This window comes from Varroa jacobsoni, unplaced genomic scaffold (genome assembly GCF_002532875.2).
Source record: "Varroa jacobsoni isolate VJ856 unplaced genomic scaffold, vjacob_1.0 scaffold_1196, whole genome shotgun sequence".
NCBI classification, from domain to species: domain Eukaryota; kingdom Metazoa; phylum Arthropoda; class Arachnida; order Mesostigmata; family Varroidae; genus Varroa; species Varroa jacobsoni.
In genome coordinates, this window is record NW_019214098.1 from 167,911 (window position 1) to 185,709 (window position 17,799).

Sequence of the window (17,799 nt, forward strand, 5' to 3'; positions counted from 1 at the left end):
ATAGAAGTTGAATTGAAGAATTGACATGAATATTGTCGGTATCACTCAGCAGTACTGCCTTTGTTAAGTTATGGAAAATATCCAAGCAAGTGTGTGCGTGTGTATATATATATGTATATATGGTACAGAGTAACGAATAAACCTCGCTAGTAAAAACTGTATTTTTGCTATCTTAAGTGGAACCTCCAACTTTGAAAGCAATAAGCAAATCATAAAAGTTTTAATACAAAAGTTAAAAAATTTTGAACTACTCATGAGTAATTCTATCAAATAGCAAATTTTAAATTGCTCACAGCGAACTTAATTGTCGTGTATCTAGCCATGCAACCTGACTTCACATATGCCTCTTAAGTTTATCTGGATATTGATCTAAATAATAAATGTTTACAGCTTTGCAGCCCGCGTTACCGTTTAATATTGTTTGAGATGCGATCCGAATGCGTACCCAAACATGATAACCATTGTATCTGAATAATTCTGGGTTTACTGCTCGGCCCTGCTCCCTCTATTTTTCATTGATCCTACGATAACAGTTAGTTAAATGTGTAGATTAAAGAATCAGATATTAATCGTAGTTGTTAATTTTAAGTGGCACTCGTCAATCATAGTCGTGGCGTCGGCAGTCTACTAAAAACAACATTTCAAAACAAATTAATGAAAAGCTCACTCGCTACCAACGTATCCAGCTGTCGACAAGGGGTCATACATGTTCACTCGTACACATCTATCTCTTATCTTGCGAGATGTTTTTCGGACCACTCTAGCAATCTCACTTAAGAACTTTCCATTTATAACTTCAAGACATTTTATGGACTTTTCTGAAGATTGATTATTTCAAGATATTCTTAGTGCGGTACCGATTATTAGTCCCTCTTCAAACTTCATATAGAGTTTCGTGCAGCTGTATATCTGTAAGTTTATTATTATAAATACCCCTGTATCGCAGTGCTATCAAGCTAAGCGGAACAGTCTATTGAGAGCTATTTTTGCATGTAAAAAATGCTTGAGCCGTATACCGAAACAGTTCTTGTTCGAACATTGCAATTTCTTTTTAGGAGTTTGTAGTAATTCCTACAATTGTCCATATGCTATATTTTTCGATACGCGACAGGTTACCATAGATAATGTCAAACAGAGTCTGCATTTTATGCAACAATGATGACCATACAGCTTAATCCCATAGTCTACCTTCAATGCTGATCGCTATCGATCCGTATTGTAGTTTAGGCAGGTTTCTATTACGGTACAATGCCCTTACGTACGCGCGTTATGCATACATGCTCAAAATCGTTATGTACAGAACCACATATAACCTGCATAGAAATCGAAGAATATCCTGATCTGATCAAGTACTTGAACGGTCCGAAAAACTGAATTTTGCATATGGTGTAGCACGACATCTACTATATGGCCTCCGTTATTAGTTGGAGATTCGACTCAAATTGCTCTGGGCTCATTGGATATAAATGGGTGCAATTTTCGAACTTTTCTTTATGACCACACTATGTATAACACGTACTATATACATGGTATTTAGGAACACTCTATGTAAACTTTGTATCTATCCTTTAGCTAAAATTAGAGAATAGGGTTCTAGATGTGAAATGGAAAAGGGAGCCCTTCATGTAAAACATTTGGCGCCTGATACGACTACGATGTGGGACATAGGCATCCAAAAGTTGTTCGCTAGTCTACACATGCGTAGCTGTAGGAGACAACGGGCTACTACCGACTTCGGTGCACTCGTTGCTGAATGATAAGGCTGTTACTTCTGCTGCTACTATCATCGGCCTTATTATTAGAACCGTTTGCAGCAGAAGCGAAGCGGTCCTTATTAAACCCTCATTTCCGACGTTACCACAGAAGGGTTCGAGTGCAGACTGGGCCTAGAGGACTTCCGGTCACTAACGGGACCTGCCTACTAAGTATGAGCGGTCTAGTTGGTGACCCTCGAGATCTGCACACTGTAGAATCTTATTACTGCAAGAGGGCTGTTTAATGGTATGATGAGGAAGCGTGATGCCAATGCACATCAGAGCAAGCACAAAGGGCATTCAGATCTGTCCTGCTCGCTTGTCTTCTGGCCCGGAAAAGCGTGGAGGCGCATGATACGCGCTATAGTTGTGCATTGTTTTCGATGGTGTGTTTATGAGGGAGGCACATATGAACTTACCTGAAAAATCAAAATGGCAAAAATCAAACTAAAAAGATAATGTTGAAATGACAAAGCGCACATATGTAGATGGAAGGAAGCGAGCATTAGCTCTGTCTCGCCACCCACGCTTGTATCTGCTATAGCTTTCCTCTCTGTTGTCATGATAATCGGTGTACTAAAATGAATTTATTGAAAAATAAATATTATTTCAATTATAAAAGGAAGACAAAAGACTAGTCGACATTACATAAAAGCTGCTGCGGTTAATTTTTTTTTAACCATATTTCCATGCTTCACAGGGTTGTACGTATGTGCTTTCAAATCAGTGGATCCGTATTACGTAAAGACAAAGGGTGTATCCGGGCCGAAAGTAACTGACGGCAGAGCGGGTCATCTTGGCGTTAGAACAAGCAAGAAAATTGCGTCCCTGTACGACGTCGAAGAGAGATGCACGAGAGTCCCCTTCGGTTAATGATTTGATGCTATTAGCCAAGAAAGAAGCCGCTGAAAAACTGTTTCATAAATATGATAATCAGTCGTGATTGATTCGTTTCACTACAGAGGAAATAGCGTTTAACGGTTATGTATATGTATTCTCTGAAGACCACAGCGCTTCAAAACGGTTCCGGAAAACAGCCACGCCGTCGTGCATAAACTAGCTTTTTAGCGTACGGTAAAAAAAAAAATAGCGATTTTCAAACAAAAGATATTGATGACGCCGATCTCGCTAAATTTCGTAGGTTGTTGCCATGATAAGACTACGTATATGTTTAACTATAGTGTTTTCGTCAAGGTCGGATCGCCTCAGCGGTTGTAAGTACCATAATGGGACTTTTTGCCTGCGGCAACCCGAGAATCGATTTACATATATTCTCTCTGTTGGAAAACTAATAGAATTTAAGTAAACGAAGTGAAAATTTAAATTGTCACACACATATTCAATAAGTATCGTTTTTGTTTAGATTTCACATGCTTCAAGTAAGCGCACTCGCTCGTAGTTTACGACGCTATTTCCAATTCCTATATATATGTATATAGGAATAGTGACGGTATTACCGTTTATGCTTTGTCTATATGCGTATGATAATTTAATCTTTCTCGTTGTTGTCGAATCTTACTAGAGTACTTAACCCAAAGTGCGTGCCTCGAACGTAGATGAATTGACAATTGAACAAGCAGCGAGTGAGTGAGTGGGTGGGTACTGTACATTACCACGCGCGATTTCTCAACTTCTCATTAGGGCCACACCTTTCTGTGATATCACCTACGTACGTAAGTCCGTGTTTAAGTCTAACTCACATATGAAGATTCAGCCTTACCCGATCCCCCATGAGTACATTGTTGCACATGAAATAAATGAATCGTATCAGTCCATCTATTAATTTTACGTACTTCATGTACTCCCATCATTTCAATTGACCGCTAACTAAGTCTACCGTTATACAAAGTATAAGCTATTTGTTACAATGTAAACGCTTGAAATAGAATTAAACCAGGATGTAATAGAGTAGATGAGCGAGTCGGCATTTGTCATACTGAGCATTGTCATACGCATGTATATTTGTTCTATGCGCGAACGGTATCTGTGGCTAGGGTATAGCTAGATAATAGGGTAGTTAGGTAAATAGGATAATGTCAAAGGTGGTATTATTTTAGCTAAATGAATTTGGTAGTTCTAAAGTTGTTCTTGTTGGTGCATTGACTGGTCCTGCGATTGTTCCACGGGGACAGGTTATAAATTCTGGATTGGCGCCTCGCCAAGCATGGCTGCAACTAGAGGCCTAGGATTGTATTCTAATTCGAATTGTTCCCTTATATCATCTGATGCCATTGGTACTGCAAAGCACTTGTTACTATTTTCGATTTCTTTGATGAAGTAGAAAATCGTAACCAGTTCCTTAAGGTCGACGTTTGGCAATTACTGATATATCAGACATGTCTAGTGATATTGACAATCCAGCGTTGCTACTGATCCAGCTTTCCATAAACCCTGTTTCTGTAGAGTCATATATACATATATATAACTTCAACTGGAGTCGAACTCGCCATTAAAATATCACTATGCAATCTGCACCTCAAATACACCTGTTTAAAGTATCTGCTTGAATTGCTGTCCTTAAGAAGAACTTATTAAGTCAGGGTACGTGTGTCTACGAATTTGCCTTAGAATATCGGACAACATTATCGTCGCTGATTGATACCGACTTTCTGTACCTGCGTACTTTTATCCATCTGTGATACTGTGTCGTGAATTTAAAACGGTTGCGCGCCGGACCCCTTTCGCAGATCCTTTTCTTTTCTGTTCCATCTAATCTTCGTCATTGCGGTGCCTGGCCATTCGTCCGCTAACTCGCCGGAGGCTCGAATGCGATGGGTAGTTGTTCATACTCCCCTTAATTTTTTGCCCACAACGGTTGGCTGCAGGGCCAAAAGGCCAGGTGAAGGACCTGACGGTGACTCACCCGCTGAGGCGTGCAGGGCAGCTCGAAACGAGAGTATCTCACTAGAACCAGCTAGACGGCAGTCTGGATTCCATGGAGGCCTAAAAGTGGGTGGTCTCGACTGCCTTCCTTGAAAACGCAAAACCGACAAGAGACAAACTTGGATAGGGGAATGAAAAAATAGGAGAAGGGAGTTTCGGCCAAATTGAGAGCGGTGCTACTATGGGAAAGGTCGTTTGAGAGGTAGTGGCTATGGTGCTTGCTAAAGGGTGCTCAGCTAGCTGTCTCGCTCACTTGGGCGCTTGAGGTTTGTTGGGTATTGGAGGGAATTTATGGGGGAGATTCGAGTCCTGAGGGCAGTTAACCAATAAAGCGATTGCCTGGATCGGCCGAAGTGCGCTTACTCTGCCCCTAGCTAGAATCAAACCGAAGCGCTCTTTTAGACAAGGCATCCTTTCAAACCTGCGGACGGAAAACTGTCGAAATACTCCAATCCAGGAGCGAATTGGTAACTGCTGCCGTAGCGGCACCGACTTCCACCCGCCTTCGGGAGGATCGGATTCGCCAGCCTCAGGCGCTTCTTATTTTCCGTTGGACCAGTCGACTCCGGCCCGTTTAGATTCAACTCTCGATGACGCGGCGAGCCATCGAAAGCATAATGAAAAAGTTCCGCCACCGCCACCGCTGCTGCTTAGTCCGCATTTACCGCCGATCTCGACGACCCTTTGGCCATTCGGCCGTTCGGCCACCATAACGGAGCCGGATGAAGCCGACGAAATGTTTCGACAGGAATCTTAGCAGAAGACGTGCCTCAACAAGTAATTCCTACTTCAGTCACTCATGACGGCTTGTCGGCTGTTGAATCATCAGATCATCCGCAACTGGCCGACGGACGGATGAACGCCAGCTTCAAACACATTGAAGTTGCGTACTTTTGTGGCAGTAATGTAATATCGTAGTACTAATAGAGGTAGTTGTAGTGATAGTAAAAGTGGTAGCTGTGGTGTTACTTCCAAGGGGGAGAGAGAAAGAGAATACAAGCTCAGCGCTGCAAAAATACCATACACTCTGGTCTACCCAGGAGCTGGCTAACTCCGACGTTGTGCAGTTTATGTGTACTTGTGCAGTGGCGACCGTTGGTGCACGGCCAAAGGTTCATCTCCGATACCGTGACTTGCTTTAGGTTAGGTCTAGCTGGTTGGCAGTGTGGCAGGCAAGTGGAGATGTGTCTGCGAGCGTGTAGAAGTCGCATGCCCCATTCCGGCGGAGTAAAAGGGGCTGCGCAATTTCGCCCGGCCTTCGACTCACTTGAGTAAACTCTATTTCCCGCTCACTCACCGAATGTTCCATTTTGTCTTTCATAAGTGTCTCATAGCGTTGTAGATGTGCCGAGCTTCTAGGCAATTGGAAGTGACGAGAACCAACTCGAGTGGAAGAAAGAGGCTAATCGTTAGCCGACAGTTTCAAATGACCAGCGAAACGCGAATCGCTGAAAAAGGCCGCAACGGAACGAACATTTAAAAAACCGTTCGTGCATACGACCGCTACTGCTATCATTGCTATTTCGACTGGAGTGCCGCTGTTGAGGCCTTCGGTATTACTGCTGCTGTTATTGAAGCCGTCGACCGAGGCGGCTTTAGAGGAAAAGACCAGTGCAAGCCGTGGTTTTAACTTCAACGTAAATTACCCCGCTTGAACGGCCATTAAGCAGGTTTTATTGACTAGATCTTCCTCTCACACATCAAATAGACTTTGGATAAGTTCAGATCGTCGTTTCATGAATTATTAGGGTAATCGATGGATGTCTATTAAAGATGGAAAGATAGAACTCCAACGTGTACAGGGTGATTACAGCCCTGCAAAGCGGTCTTTTAACCAGGCTTAAAACAGAGGATCTTAAGAATGGATAAAATTTCCGCAAAAAATCGCCGCCATTTGTAATTCTACTACAGTAAAACCACCAACTAGGCCTTTGAAAAGAAATTCTGCTGTTTATGATCGAGATGGTTCATCAGAACAAATGGCCGAAAGGTAATTCTAGTGCATTCGCTGTGGAAATTTCGATGTAAAACACGATTTTTGTAGCAGTTGTCTAATTACAAAAATTTAATAAAATTATTGCGAAACATAAGCAAAACAGACACACGAGTAGCCACAACATTGCTAAACAACACCAGAGAGTTCTTTCGTCAAAGAGTTTAAACAAACGTGGTGAAAAATCAACTACACACGACAATAATGTGTGAATGAAAGAAGAACAGAAAAAACAGAGAAATACGCTTCATAACCTGTGGCAAAGGCTAAAATGACGCTATAGAAATATGTGTTTAATGGGACTAGATAGGAAGCGTACATTACGAGTTGCTATTGTTTGGAAAACGGTCGATTCGGACTTCTGCTGTCAACAGCTGATAAAATTACACCGAGCCATTGACAAAAATCAACCGGTAATAGTGAACAGAAGAGGCGTTGTTTCTCTACCATTGCGATGCCAGATGACATTCGCCTTTTACTAGCCGGCAAAAATTGAGGAAACTTGGATACGAAGTTTTTATGCGTACACCGGGTTTTGTACAAGCAGACTGTTATCTGTTTCGATCTCTGCAGAACTGCTTTAATTACGCTAATTTAGTTTCAATGGATGTGTGCAAAAATATATTGCTACAATTTTTCGTGGAAAAGCCCCAGAAGCTCTGGTATTACTACAAAAATGGCAGAAAATCGTCGATAGAGACGGTACATATTTAGTGTAGTAATATTATTCAAAAGTATAAAAAATATTTGTCTGTACTTCGGTTTAAATTCAGTGAACAGCTTTTCGATAACTTAGTATATGCGGGACGAATCCTATGGGTTAGTGCAGCAAGGGCTTTCTAATATCTGAAGTTAACTTTATCGTAAAATACATCGTATCTTCCAATAAAGTATTATATAATTCTTGAGAATAACTTGTAGAAACGAAGCTTGGGGTAACTAATCGCCACCACGCTAACTGCATTCAAGTTCTATTGCAATGGCCTTGGGGTATTAGACAAACCGCTGCCAAATTCCAATTTCGTTAATGTTGTAAGCAAACATACAACTGCGGTCTGCATGTTTTCTCATTGAGCTTGAGTCTGCTTATCAGAAAATCTTTTTGACAAATAAATCGATCTAAAATTACTGACATCGCAAAATAATCTTCTTTTGAAAATGGGGATCATTTGTCCTGATAAGGATTGGCTCAATTTTTCTTTGATAATAGTCGAATAACATGGTTATCCGTAAATTGAAATAAGAGATAACGTCTCTAGGGATCATTGACGGCGGAATAAAGCCGCCGGTATCGTCGTCGAAAACCTGGTAATAAAATATTGAAGATTTCGTAAAACTACTTGAGATCAACGAATGAGCTCTATCTATGGCTTTGGTCAGCGGTTGCGTGTCAAAAATAGCAACGTACACCACTAATAGAGACACGTATCTATCAAATGAAAGCTGAACACATAAGGTATCAAAGAAATGACCGATAAGCGTTCCATGGCAAAGTCAACCACGAGATTAAGTCTCTTTATTATACCTCGACGTGTTGATTTTCTAGGATACCTCGTTACTCTTAGCATAAGCTTGTATGTCGGACATAGATAAGTTCAAAATCAAATCTTCTTATGTCATTCTGACGGCAAGACGCAATAGGCGAGATGCTCTGTGAAACTAAGTTGACTATAAGTTTTAACTCTCGATTACAAAGTCCTCTGCGGTTTTGAGTAGGGAAGGTTTGTCGTTGATGTAGTACACTACAGACAATGTAGGTAGCATCCGTCGTCTGACACACAAATCGATCGAACTGCAACTACTTTTTACCCGAAGATTTGGCGGCAGCAGTAGCTATGAGAAAAAAAACTCGTTTTTTAGGATCAATCAGTCAATCTCAATTGGCATACAGTTTCTATTGCTGTATTATCATATCAGTATGTACGAAACGTATAGTAGTTTTGCAGTTTTGTTCTAGAAAAAGGTATCATTCATTAAAATCTAACAGGCATCAGCATTGCTCGTTCGGCGCTTATGGCCGCATTAACGTATGTCAAATCGTAGCGGAAATGAGGCAGGATCTAATAGTGTTACTGGTGGTGGGATATAACTTATCCAACTATAGTTGTTCCTGACGAACGGATCAGAACTGTTGTGCTACATCAGTACACTATACACGTATAGTATATGCGGAATTCTGTACAAGATCTCACATTCGATTATTCTCCGAATCTAAAACTATGCTGTTTGTAAGTTATCTAAAGCTCTAAGTTTGTAAACGTCCAGGGTTTTCCTGAACGAATGATAGGTCGCCTATAGTAAATTGAAAAAATCGGCTCGTCTAAGATGAAAAGGGGAAAGATGTTTTGAAGTTATCATAGTTATGAAATGATCGTTTGTCTATTATTTTTCTTATTTTAGACATTGTGTCCCGTAATACTTGAAGGCTTGCTAGCCCCTGGTCGTACAGGTACTGTTGAATATTACGGTAGCAACTATATCTATCTCTAATGTTACAGGCAGTATGAGTTGTTTTCATCAAGCATTTTAGCTTTTCGAAAGCGAAGCATTGTTGAATGTTATTACTCGTTTATTACAATACGTGTACACGAGGATTTTTCAAATTATCTGAGCGAACTAATCTAAACGCCTGAGTCATCATCGCTCCAAAAAGACCAAATATATTTGCACGGTGCATTTAACGCTTTTCCGTTACACCTTTTTCTACTTAGGCAGACCTCTTCTAGTTTGGTATATCGGTATGGTAGAGCTTGAACCAGCGAGTCTTGACTTCCCTATCCGAAAGGGATTTAGCTCTACGAATTTCCGCATCGAAAATTTTCGAGCCTTCTTCGGATCATACGCTTTAATAACACCTTTCACAACTCAGCATTTTTTGTCTCCCGCTGTCTGTCCCGTTTCTACACTTGGCCATAACATGCCATATATTTTCAAACATTGTCGACTACAAAACTTTAATTCCGTGCCGACCTACTTTGACGTATTCCGTTGATTCAAGTGACCGTGAAAGGTACAGCGCAGCATATTTCAAAGGGCACTAGAAATAGTGACCTCTAATCCATTTTGCAAAAAGAGTTTGCCCGGCGTGCTGTGTAGACATGTACGAGCAATAATAGACACTTTTATGCATGACAACAAGCACCTCAAGACAAAGTAGGCCATGTCATGGCAAGCGGGAAACTGCGTAAATCGGTTTGAGCCGAGCAAGCGTGGGCTAAACTGAACCGAACTATCTGCAGCACTGGAGCTCTGTAGCCGCAGATGGACAAGGCAAATAAACTGAATCAGGTAACTTTGGGCGACCAAATTGAAGTCCTGCCAACCAGCATGCGGCCAATACCAACTCAGCGTTGGGATAGCATTTGCCAGAAAGCATTGCTTCAGACGTTAGCTCACTCTAGCTCGACTGCAAGGTTGAAAGCTTGTGAAAATTGGGGTGAACAGCAAGCGGGTAGCTAGGGGGTGGCGAAGACGGATACAGGACACAGCAGTGCCAAATGCCTTCGAGGCTAGTTCGCCAGAGCCCGCCAACACGACAGGCTGGACGATGCCACAACTTTCAGTGTCAAAGCTGACGCATGCTGCTACTGGGTGAAGGCAGGCGGCGGACAAAACGCTAACGCTGTTCCGTGATATGGACATAGATGTCCAGAAAACTGACACACGCCGTCTTGACAGCCAAGCCTGCCATTGCTACCCCGTTGCAGCCCCCGGCCATCGCCGGCTTGTAAATTCAAGTCAAAATCACATGAGGCTCGGCTGATGCCCGATTGTGGTGATGCCGAGGAGAGTGAGCGAAGTGGCAGCGAGTAGGAGGCGTCGAAGCCATCTGTCCAACCTATATTCCCATATGTTGCTGGAATTCGGCCAGCCAACCTTGGACAGAGCAGAGATGACGTTCTGAAGTGGAGTCACGGAAAAAAGAGTGAGAGAGAAATTTTATGGGTATACAAGCTTGAGTAAAATTAACAGCGCAAATGCCAAGCTTATAATATTATTGAAAATTGTTCGAAACGATATTTTTTTGCTATAATATATAATAGAAATCTAGATGCCATTGATGTTTGCGAGCGCATCTGTTCTGTGCTTATAACAAACGTGCAGTAGGCTAATAATAATTAAAGAGATTCAAGGAGAGTTTAAGGTTCTCGCCAAAGATGCCTGCAAAAGGAAGATAAGCTAGAATTCTTAAGGATGATCGTCAGCGTTTTTCAGCGATAGTTCTGTTGTGCGACTGTACAATTCACAGGAATACTGAAAGCGGTCCATTTTTGTGCGTTTCCACTGAATGCTGCGACCACACAGTAAGGGTATATAAGAGGAGCCATAGAGGAGAAACGGCACGCAAATTTTTAAAACTCATTATTTAATCGTATCCACGATCTATTATCGTTCCAGCGTACTTACATAATACAATATTAAATGCTGGTAGCCCTGAGGTTAGTATATGTAAGGACATATTAGGTCATAACAAAATTGCATAACTATTGAGCTCAAGTGTCTCTTTCAAATGCGCATAGGTTAGCTATTAAGCCCAGACTAGATTACAAATAATGATCTTGTCTTTCAGTGATACAGAACTTTTCGTTCTTTTTATCATACGCCATTATAGAACGACGTTCCGGTTTGCGCCTATTCGATGATGCCACGCGAATATCGAATAGGCCAAAAAGACAAATATTGACGGAATATTTAAAGAAGGGCCCGTGGCAGGGCCTGTGTTTATGGAAAAACAAAGACCGAGCCGACTTCTTCCAAGTGAATCACAACCGAGAAGACTTTCTGACTGGGTGTTTCAGAGACTGCCATCTCCAACCCCTCAACTAGAATACTATAGGTCGCTGCTTTCAATGCGTTTACAATCCAGCGAGCTTTTTCTTCTAGTAAGAAACACAAAGGGAAAGTCAGCTACGCATAGGAAAGCATCAGGTAAAGAGGGTCTGTCGGCCACCCGAAGCGTCCGGCTTTCGGAAACAGGACGAGCGATATCCACCGATGGCTTTAGAATACTGTTTGTAAGGTGAGTGTTGTGATATTGGACGCAATGTGATGCACGCTCAGAGAAAACATCCTATGGCATTGGGTTCTCAAGATAACGGGTACTAGACGTACGCTACAAAAGTGACAGCCCCATTGACAGGATGTGCTGCCTACCTCAACACGGAGGGGGACTACGAGCAATGCAATCGGATGCACGGTAGGCCAAACCAAAAAACGCTGATCAGCATTGGCGGCATTGCCATACCTATCCGTATAACGTTTGTCCCAAAGCCGAAGGCCATAGCAGCGATATCCGCAGTAGCAACAGTAAGAGGGTTCATTTCTTTGCAGTTGTTCCATAGCAATCTTCTGTATCTTACTGATCCAACTATAATTTTGCCTCCTTCTACGATTCGCTTCCTGTGCCTTTATTTCCTATAATATATACTCACTAATGGATACTCCGGTGAATTATGTAGCAATAAGTACCACCATCCAGTGTCGTCATCAGCGTAGTGTCACAGACCGTGGCGGCGTTTCTTATAAGCCTCGACCAAACGATCTTCCGATAAAGTCGTCCGTATAGAGGCGACGGGTTAGCTGAAGTTTGATGCAGTTGGCACGCACGTATGCCAAATTATAAGCTAGTCGAAACGATCATGTCTGAGGAAGACGAGCTCCAAGATTACGATTCTACTCAGTCTTTTCTGTGTACAGATGGAAACGCATTGATACAAGGCGGCGTATATGTCATAACCGTTATTCCGCCTGGCTACATTCAAATTTCAACACTTCACATGATAAGTCTGTTTTGTGTGAAATCTCGATAAGCCGGCAACCATCAAACGAGGATCGTATAACAAATACTCTAACAAAATTTCATGGTACTTTTAATACATTCGACGAATGCATACCATATGCACGTATGTGTCTCTTTTCAAATAAAACTACAAAAAACCCTAAATGTTCTATGAGCCGACCTTGCGTGCAATTCGTTCCAAGAATAAGCGTAGTAATTGTCAATCAATTATAAATTTAGTGTTACTTTGCAGACTTTTAGCCATTTGAGCTTTAGTTATGTGAATTAGCTATAGATTGCAACGCCAATTCGATATGTGCCTAGAAAGCGAGATCGTAGCTTAATGAATGAAGCTTTTACAAATTTTAATATCGTAAGTAATTTACGTATTTTATCGCAGGTAATTTGATCAAAAATTAATCTCAAATCGTCAACAACTAGCGATCAAATCGACGTTCAAAAGGCCCTCCCACCCTTTGTTTAGTCTACCTTAGCTAAATATTTTCTTCAAGCGTATGAAGAACTACGAAACAGTTTAGTTGACACATTTGCGAGATATAGATGGTCGTTCTTGAATGAAAAGGCTCCAGTTTCGTTTAAATTATCAATCGAAGATAAACTCCAAAGCTATCTTATTCGGCCATAAACTAACAATCACAAATATCTTTGACTGTTGCACTATCAGCTTATTTGATAGACCATTTGGTTTGTTGTAATCCGTCCAGCGCACGCCTGTCCATTGTACCGACTGAATAATTTAACCTATAAATCCTCGAAACTGTGTTAGTTACAAGTTTTTCCGCCAGGTGTACATTTGACCGTTTAGCATCCATTTTCGTACTTCTAGAATCGCCTAACACTTTTCTTTATCGGTATATCTTATTTGTTGTTCTAAATATCTCGTCGTACACGGCTTCATTCCTTTGAGAGATTATGTGCATAAACGCAGCCTTGTTCAGGCCTATGTAGTACTCTAGGCGATTCGACCGCAGTATATACGGATTTCCGCATCATTCGCTATTGTTTCGCGCTAAATTTCATACGCATCAACATCCGACATCATTTTGACACGAATCAACTCCCTTCTCATTATGGCCACATTGCGGGGATATCGCTGGATCGGCAGTAATAAATGTTCTCCACGCGGAATAGTGAACTTTTAGTAACAGACAGGCCGCAACAAGAAAGGCAGTACGAGTGTTCAGTCACTGTTCCTGTTTTATATGTAAGACACCCCATACATTTGAGCCGTCCTTCGCACTCTGGTGAAACCGGAAAAGTGAAAAAAAGATCGACTCGAAGCAATCGACAAAGTGGCTCTAGCATTTTGTTTTAGATAGACGTGGCGATATCCACAGTTGCCACAGTCAAAAGGTAGAAATTGGGGTAAAAAAGAAGCTCGGATATCGAGAAGATCTAGGAGCTGCAGACGATTTGATGTTGGTGCATTAGTCCCCAGGGAGGTCTTTCGGGATGAAGAAGGTATGATATACGAAGTAGGACACAGCAAAAGTGGCCTGCCGGCGGCCCGGGTGGAAGCCTATGAGCAGAGCCTTTTGAAGGGGGGTCGACCGTGGCTACTAGTCGAGACTAGGCAACGCTTGACTGTCACTATCAAAGGGCTCACCTAGGTAGATGCCTACCCGATGTGTACAGAAATGAAGGGAGTAGCAAGCAAGAAAATGTATGAAAGGGCCATGGAAAAGTGTTTAGCTACCTATGGGTTTGTATATAATAAATGGAACAAGATGAGCTAGAAGAGAATCTGTAGCTTATGTTTCACTGTTTTCTTGCATGCGCGATGCTGGAGATTCGCGATAAAGGAATAACGGGAGCGGTGACCGCAGCGGCAGTGGCAATGACGATAGTGCTGGTTGCAGTCGGTGTCGGCATCAGCGGGGCGGCTGAGCGGGGCAATTCATTGGCTGGGTGCTAAATAATAGCACGCGTACTTCAACCGACTACGTTTTTCCCTCGCTAATATGGAGCGCAGTTGCTGTTACTTCAGCTTCCTTAAACGTCGAGTCAATTTACCACCGACTGTTGTGTGCGATTGTACCTCTTCTAACGACACAGCGGGACCGCCCCTTACATTCAAGGGCAAACTCACCTCAACGGAAATGGGTGACCAGTCGCCACTGGTACCAACGGCATCAGCCAACTAGCTACCGGTCAATGCTGCGAATAAGGGCAACAGTACTAGGAGGTCTTCGGGACGAGAAGACAAAGTGGAGCTCGTTCATTCGTGCTGTGGGAGTAGTGTCAATGCGTAGTGCGATCTGATAATCACAAAAGCACAAAGATGTATTGACACCGAAGAGCCAGCATGCCGCCTGCACGAAGGCTTTGCTCTTGGGAGCTCCTCGTACGTCGACCGATCTACCATGGCTCGTCTCTTGCCTCTTGCTTTAAACCAGCTAGCCTTTTTCCCCGCCCACCACGGAAAGGTATGGCAGTTCGTCCAATTTGCTTTTGGCCGTTCAAAAACGAGGCTGATAAAAGCGAACGGGACAGTGTATATGCAAGATGTCTAAGGATGGGCTGCCAAAACGTTGTGGACTTGTCGCGAAGGGTCTTTGCATCAAGCCGTCAGGTCAGCGACGACAGCAGCGAAGTTAAATAAACTGTTGTGTGTGCCTATTTTTTGTGCTTTTGGTCAAATTACAAAGTATCTATCCTAGGTTCGAAAACCCATGATTATCTTCTCACTACTCTACTTCTTGGGTTCATAATCTAAGCAATCAATCATATAATTGATGTCTGCGAAGATGCTATTTTTGATTTACATGAAAATACACAAGCTGTATATAACAGATTTAAAGGCTAATGAAATTAGTACTTAACGCAAATAGTAGTGAAGATCGTAAATTGAATACGCCGCCATCCAAGAGATTTTGGAGCAGCAAGAGTACACTGCGCACATGCGCTGACCTTCTCGAGGAGGGAGTTACCTATGTATGGAATAGTACTATATGCCACTGACATTATACTGGTTAGTTAATAAAAAGAAACCTTTCTAATAATACCAGTAATAGTCAGGCAACCTTTAACAGGAAAAGAGTAAATGAAGGATAGCAGATAAAATGATACAATTGGGGAAACACAATTTTACTTTTCGTTTTTTATAATCTGCGCCACATAGCTCACAAGCATTGTGTTTTTATTAATACATCTAGAGCATTTAGTGTACAATGCGTATTTGCTGTTTTGCGTTATGACCATGCGGTCTATTTTTTGCTAGAAATAATATTTTCAAGAACCTTTTCTCCTCTTCCAGTAACGAAGTAGCAGGTAGCAATTCTATTAAATGGGCCAAAGCTTTCTTGTTGATCCTAGCTGGCTAGTTTGCCCTTCGCTCTGTCTGCAATAACACAACACGATATTCGAACAATCGAACGCAGAAGCGACGAAGGGACGGACGGGAAGATGAGCGGTCAACTGGGCTGGGCAGAAGATAAGCCATTCACACATACAGCGAACGACAGGGAGAAAGTGACTTAAGGGAAAACCTCTACGCGTAGCTAATATCTTCCCATTGCAAGTTACATTGTCATTTTCCTGGTCTCAGGAGAGTATTTCTGTCTGAATTGCTAGAAGACATCTTCGTCGAGCTATTTACCTGGGACACCCCGCGTATTGCAGCCTTCGCTAGCCTCTCTGCCGTTTGCGGTTCGTCGCCCCCGTTCTTTAACCATACCGGCCATCTACAAGCCTCCTATCGCCGACAGGCCAGACGGGTCGACAGGTTCCATAACAGCTGTTAAGGTGCCGACCGATAGTAGAACTCGATTCTTTGGCGCTCCTTTTCCTCCGACCCATTTGTTAAAGCTGTTTAACATCACAGTGCCGCTCTGAATGAAATAGTTTTGTGCACGTCCACCTCGTGAACAAGTGACGATATCTGTGAATTCCAGTATGAAAACGAAGCTATTTTACAATTGACTGTAAACGATATGTAAATGACAAACGACGCGGCATTTCACGCAAATTATATGCATGTACTCAATAAACAAATCATTTTTCATATTTTCTGGAGAGAAGCAGATAATTTAGCATTATAACATTTTGTTAATATTGTGCATGAAAAAGCCATATTTACAATATGTGACACACTCCTGTGGCCTCACCGGAAAGGGTAATGCGTATTCTGTTTAATTGAATATTCAATATTTTTCAGTCAGGTGCGCTTGATACGCTAAACTTAGCATCTAAAAAACTTTGCTCATCCTTAGAACGGAAATGCATTGGTTTCAAGTTTTAAGTATAAGCTATCACCTGTTACAAATGTTGTCCATTGACTGTTGTACCATAGTATGCGATACTATGTTGTCGCTTCAAGTCGCAGATGAGGGCAATATTGGTTACAATATCTGACATCTGCATGTTTCTATGCAGTGTACTGCCTGTCTCGATTTCTTCGTATCACTAGTCGGTCTCTCTTTTTCTGTCGCTTTCGTTTACGTGCTTATTCCTCTGTTTCGTTGTGTCTTTGGGGTAGCTGTCCAACAGCAGGAAAACGAGGTCACAGAGAAAAGAGATGTACCAGGCCACATGCCGAAAATGGTCCCTGTGTGCTGCCTGTTCGCCACACCCCTGTATACCTAGCTCTTCTTTTTCGCTACACACACCCACTATGGGTATTCAGTATTGGCTGAAGATTACGACCGTCGTCGCTAGCACAATATCTTTGGCCCATGGCGCATCTTTCTTATTTCTTCTCATCACCCCCATGACGTCGTGGTAATCTTCTTTGGCTCTTCATAGTCTCCTTTCTCATCTCCGCATCGTAGTCCTTCTATCCCATATCGGCTCGCACAGGCCAACCAGCTCAACACTCCGATCACTCCTTCAGAAATCCAGCTACTCCAAAGCTAGATGCAACTGTGTATGATGTTGTGTACTGAGTTTATGGTAGCTTGCGCACATGTTGTTGTTGATACTGTTGTTGTTGCTGCCGTTTCTGTTGCTGTCGCTGCTGCTACTATTGCTGATAATGTTGATTATGAGGACGGTGTTGATGGTGATGCTACTAGTTGTTTTCTCGAAGGCGCTAGCGGCAAAACGTACAAATGTGCTCCGGTCTCGCTGTGGCCTGGCCTGGCCTGGCTCAGCCTACCGCAGACTGGCAAACAAATCGCCTCCTACAGCGACGCAGCCTGTGTCCGCAATGACATGGCAATACTCGGTAGTAATGTAGCAGTACGGCTGCAAATGAACATCCTCCTGCTTTCACGTACGCTCACCTTTCTGCTCCCTTCTCATAAGCCTTATTCGCCGTCTCTTTGTTTGTGCTTTTCGCCGCTTACTCTTCCTTCCTCGCACGTTCGCTCACTGACTCTCGTCTCTATGCCTTCTGCCGCCGCTGGTGGCATATATATATATATATATAT

At 42.5% G+C, this 17,799-nt stretch overlaps 2 protein-coding genes across 4 annotated transcripts in view; both read right to left on the reverse strand.

Annotated features, from left to right (window-relative positions):
- The window catches only part of LOC111267519 (uncharacterized), a 265,929-nt gene that overhangs the window by 167,874 nt on the left and 80,256 nt on the right, over positions 1–17,799 (reverse strand). The gene's annotated exons all lie outside the window — the stretch shown is intronic.
- Positions 15,510–17,799, reverse strand: part of LOC147752523 (uncharacterized) — a 53,672-nt gene continuing 51,382 nt past the window's right edge. Inside the window, exon 3 of the mRNA XM_086971353.1 lies at positions 15,510–16,310. Coding sequence (XP_086827479.1) covers positions 16,114–16,310 — 197 coding nt within the window. The 3' untranslated portion in view covers positions 15,510–16,113. The remainder of the gene's footprint in view (positions 16,311–17,799) is intronic.